General features: G+C 32.0%; 1 protein-coding gene across 1 annotated transcript; it reads right to left on the reverse strand.

Moving 5' to 3' along the window:
- Nucleotides 1-1,024: 1,024 nt before the first annotated feature.
- LOC131033115 (LOB domain-containing protein 11) lies at nt 1,025-1,940 on the reverse strand. The gene is made up of 2 exons (XM_057964247.1): nt 1,664-1,940; nt 1,025-1,507 (listed from the first exon to the last, which is right to left on the reverse strand). Exons 1-2 carry the CDS (start codon nt 1,820-1,822, stop codon nt 1,136-1,138), a joined length of 531 nt encoding a protein of 176 aa, XP_057820230.1. The 5' UTR covers nt 1,823-1,940; the 3' UTR covers nt 1,025-1,135.
- Between the last annotated feature and the right edge of the window lie 3,400 nt (nt 1,941-5,340).

The raw sequence follows: 5,340 nt of genomic DNA on the forward strand, positions 1-5,340 counted from the left end.
AAAATCTACAAGCAAAAAGGAAACCCTATATATTTATAATTGTGATGGTATGAAAATCATGTATAAAATTTTATTATGAACTCAAAGATAAAGTTTATCAATTTTTACTGAATGTATCTATGATGAAAGAATCTAAAGAAAATTAAAGGATTAATGTAATTTGATTTATCATAAAGATTGAACTTTTACATTCTTATTTGATAAATAATAACTTTAACACATAATTAAATTATCTAAATAATAAAATAAAAGAATTTAGTGTTATGATAGTGGCATAGATCTCTTATTTCTTTTGTATTGAAAGAACATTTATTTTACTTTATGGTAGATGTAGTCCTTGAGTTCTTGGTGTGCATTCTCTTTGTATTATTTCTCTTTTTAAAAGTAGATTTCTTTTTCTTTTTTTTTGGAGGGGGGGTTTCTTCTTTTACTCTTCTATAAGAAATCTATACATGGGTATCTAACATGGGCTACAAGCTAGAATTTGTCATGAAGGGGGGTTATTAGTGTAAATAGCACAACAAGCTATAAATTCATAATATAAATTAAATTTTATACAAATAAATAAACTATCTTCTAGGAGGCAAGTAGTTGTTTTGTCAAATATATCACTCCTACATATTGTATGAATATAAGAAAGCAATAAATCTATAATATAGATTATATTTTATCTTTAAAATAGACTCTTTAATCTATACTATAGATTATATTTATCTTTAAAATAGACTATTTTAAAGGTATCTTATTAGTACTTGGTATGAGTTTTCCACAATCCATTAGGTAGATATGTAAGCTTCTCATTTAAGTTGTGTATCATTTTAAGCTCATAAAAATATATAGATTTTAAAAATATACATAGATTAAACCATAAGAATGCACACCTATATTATGAATCTTTATTTGCTAATAATATAATTATATAATCATTTTAAAATAAAAAATTATGAATACAATAAATAAATAAATAATTTCACATATTTAAACTAAAATATTATATATTATTTTTTACCACCATTTCCTTGTATGTACTATAAATATGACTAAAAATATATGATCCCAAATTAAAGAATGACTGGTAAGCTATATAACCCTAACAGTTTCACAGTGGGCATGGCTACAGATAACCCTAACAGTTTCACAGTGGCGCCCATAATCCAAATGGGTCCTCGTCGTATTGTGAAACTATTACTTCGTTATTACTAAATGGATCGTTTTGATCTACTACATCCATTCTAGTTGCTGTTTCACCGGAATTACAGAACACGGTGACAAAAGACGCAAGATTAGCCTGTACATCCATTCTAGTTGCTGTGACAAAAGACGCAAGATTAGCCTGTACATCCAGGATCTCTGCCTTAGTGGTTGCCAGTTGTGATTGGAGATGTAATACTTGCTTCTGCAATCGACAAATGGCACCAGTGCAACCGTAGATTGGATCTTTCACTCTCACACTTGCCTCATATACCAGGCTTGTCACAGTATCTGCTCTCTTTTCAGCCGGAATATCCTGCACAAAAAAGGATTGACGTTGAAATAAAGTTGATCTGACTAACATATGGTGAAACGAAGGACAATTATATGTGGGAATGCACAGTGGGAAGAATCAAACTTTTTCGATTGAAAAGTAACATGGCCAAAATCTGGAAAAGCATTTGATGCATACCCGAAGGATTTTGGCAATATTGCTTGCTCCAAATAATTTGTGTACTACGAAGAATTTTTGAGGATCGTTTGGTGGGAAATAAGGAGCGAGGAGGCATTTATCTCCACATTTTCTTCGCTGAACCTTGCAAGCGGCACACGGGGAAACAGTACGAGACATCTCTTCTGATTTCTGGTACTGCTGAATTAGGTATACCGCAGGAAGAAATAAATATACATATTAACTTATACAGATCAGAGTCGAATTCAAGAATATATAGATGAGATCTATTTGGGAGAAAGAGTTGAGTAACAGACGCAAATTATACAGATACATCACCGGTGTAAATACAACATTTTCTTCTTTATCAACATGTCACGCCGACAAATTTGATCACGCGCATGCTCGGATACACGACAGAATCTATGGTGTTTGCATATGATTAGGTGTTAAATATGTGTATAAATGTACGATTAGGTGGTATATAGCTTGTTATTATGCAACCTTTTTACATAAATGTACTACTTCCTTTGTTATTATCCTATGACACGAAAAGAACATGTCAATTTGACCAAGTCAATAAATATATATTTTGATTATGTACAATTATTCTAGAGATCTAATTATCTTATGAAATATATAAGAGGTAATTATATACATAGATTTTATTTGTTTTTTTCATTTATTATTGTACCTAAAGGAATAGACATATAAGCATACCATAAATTTAGATGCAATCAATACAAATTGCTAATAGAAAGAAGTAAATAAAATTCAAGGAACACTCAATTCATGGTAATAAAATCTAGCCTATAAAAATCAGGTTCATTGATCAAGAAATGTAGAAAAATTAGTATTCAAAATGCAATAAAATCTAATGGTGGATGTGATCATCTTTTTCATTGTATCTATTTAAAATTTTCACATTTTACAATTCTCCATATGCTATTTGATCCTACATTACTACTGACTGTATAGAAGTTCTAATCTACAACTATTCTCATCAACAATAGAGATTATTTTAATGCATTACCTTCAATTTTCAATTTAGTTGTTCACTCACATTCTTATTGTTTAGATCTTATATGTTTCTCATGGGTTATCACTCCAATTTCTATTAGTTTTTTTCCATGAAAAAACTACATAAAGCAATTGGATAAAGTATTTTCTTTTAAGTGTCAAATGAGCTACATTTCATAAGAAGTTTCCAAAGAGTTTAAAGGAAAAACATATAAATCGCTAACAATCACTCTTTTATTCATAAAAAGTCATCCGAGTTTATTATAAAATTATCTCTAATCCATTCTTATTTGCATTTGCTACTTCAAGGTCACATGCACCAAACTACTAAGATGCACACATCTCACTATAATTGCATGCATCAAACTAGGCACATATCACCCTATAAGCATATAAATTAAATGGTGAAAGATCGCACATCACTTCCTATATTTAAAATAATGATGGATAAGCCTCATAATAAGTACATACACTCTTCATATGTGTACATGTTACTCTAGTAAGACACATCAACTACTCCACATATAACATGCTACCCAACACACACATCATGTTCTCCCACAAACACCCCAAATTAGTGCTTCCATGGTTTTTTGCATGATTTATTATAATTAATATACCCTTAGGGATAAGTTTTTGATACATACAAATGGGCTAGTGTTTTCTAGTCACCTATAAGGTCACATTGGCTCCACTCAATGATGATCTAGTGGCACATGCTCTATTTTCGTCAACCTCTACTTTTGCTTTTCTCTATGTACTCTAGGTGTTGAGGGTAAATCCTAAAATATTTCCAAACCCCTTCCTATATTCATTCATTTTCTCCTATTCACAAATTTCACCCCATTTCACTATTTTTCATTCGATTTCTCTATTTCTTCTTTCTTTCTCCAATTCTCTTCCATTGAACCTTATTTTCATGATTTATCTAATTTGTCCCTCCATTTATTATTTCCAAAGATCATTGGTGTGATATTTTTCAAAAGAAATTGCTAAAGGGGGCATCGTCCCTCCACTTTACTAACATCCCTTTCATTCAAATTTACTAGCATATATCAAAATCCTCTTCACCCTAAGAAGCATTATATTTTATTTTCTTAAATAGACAACATTGCTTTTGTTAAGTGACAACACCATCTTTAATACGGACAAAATTTAAGCATAACATTTTGTTCACTTGTCTACCTAGTCAAATAATTCATTCCACCCTAATTAGTCCACCTTCACAAAAATTAAACTAATTGAACAATATTTTAATGTTTAATTATAAAATAAATTATTTTCCCACTAAATATTTAAAGAAATATTTTTGTACTAGTTTATTTTTGTGGATTCGATTGTGTGTAATTTTTTCCCATCAACTTTTCGAATCGCACTCAGTGATTCATCATCAGGATGAAATATTTTTCTTAGAATGATTAAATACATTCAACTAAATACATTATCAATAAATAATTACCTGAGCTCACGACTCCGAGCAGTCAATAGGATCTACCATCAGAGAAACCATCACAAAACATAGAAGAAATGAATCAGCCCCATAAAAGGAAAAGGTCTAAACCCAGAATAGAGTAGTCCACTACCCATCACTAGCCACCCAATAGTAATAGGGTGGGTTGGGGCTTGATAGTTGTTGGACCCTTAACTCGGGTGGGAAGGAGTAGTTGGCCCAACAAGAAATATTCTTTGGATTCTAGCAATGAAAATCCACAGATTTGGTTAATTATAATAGTTAACAAATTAATGAATTGAGTCAACTCATCAATCAACATAAGTTAATTAGATAATGGTTTTAACCTCTCCAAATTCACCCCACGATCAACAACTACCTCTCCCTCTATAAATGGAAACCTAACCTCAACCCTTAGCTAGATCTTGGTGTTGTGGCTCCCACCTGGATTCGTCTCCTTGGGCTGCCTCTTGAGTTTTGGAACCTAAAAGTTCTTAAAGGAAAAGGTAACGCCTTTAGAAAATTCATTGCTATTGACAATATTAGTCAAAACAAGTCTTATTTGTTGTTTTCTAGAATCTATGTTAATATTACCATTAACATAGTCCTGCCAACCAGAGTGACTTTATCCTCGAGGATAGGTTATTGGGTCCAACAAATAGAGTATGAGAATACCAAGGCCTCCTACCAAAACTTTGCAAGATATGGTCATCTTATCTCTGCCAATAAAAGAGTGGAACTGATGAAACAAAAGTCTGCCAAGGGTCAGAAAAGGGTGGAAGAGGAACAAGAAAAAGTTCCCGAGATCTGTTTGGAGATGGACCCCCTTAGAATGGCTAAACTCTCTAATAAAGAGATTAAAAATAATTTGGCCAAGGACAAGAAAAAGAGAATCGATTGCCATACAACTACTTCATGTGTTGCAAATGCTCAGATTGAAGGTCCCTAATTTCTTTATAATGTGATATCAGATGACCAACTATCCAAGGCCATGGACGTGGGAGGTGAAGTGGTATAGAACTAGGACACTCTCAAGGGAAAGATCAGAATAGTGGAGAAGAAAATAAGGAAAAAAATATTGAAAAGGAAGGAAAGATCCCAACTCAAGATAAGGAAAATATTAACTAGGAAAACCAACTAAAGACCCCCAAGAAGAAAAGAAATTATGGGTTTGGGAACTTTAAAGAAAACCTCCAAATATTGGGATTCTCATCCACCCCACTGGTAA

This window comes from Cryptomeria japonica, chromosome 3 (genome assembly GCF_030272615.1).
Source record: "Cryptomeria japonica chromosome 3, Sugi_1.0, whole genome shotgun sequence".
Lineage (NCBI taxonomy): Eukaryota > Viridiplantae > Streptophyta > Pinopsida > Cupressales > Cupressaceae > Cryptomeria > Cryptomeria japonica.

Excerpts from the sequence above, each read along its gene's own strand:
- LOC131033115 (XM_057964247.1), bottom strand. The coding sequence starts at position 1,822 with ATGTCTCGTACTGTTTCCCCGTGTGCCGCTTGCAAGGTTCAGCGAAGA. Across the intron at positions 1,508-1,663 it reads ATATTGCCAAAATCCTTCGG|GATATTCCGGCTGAAAAGAG; the intron begins GTATGCATCAAA and ends TTTTTTGTGCAG.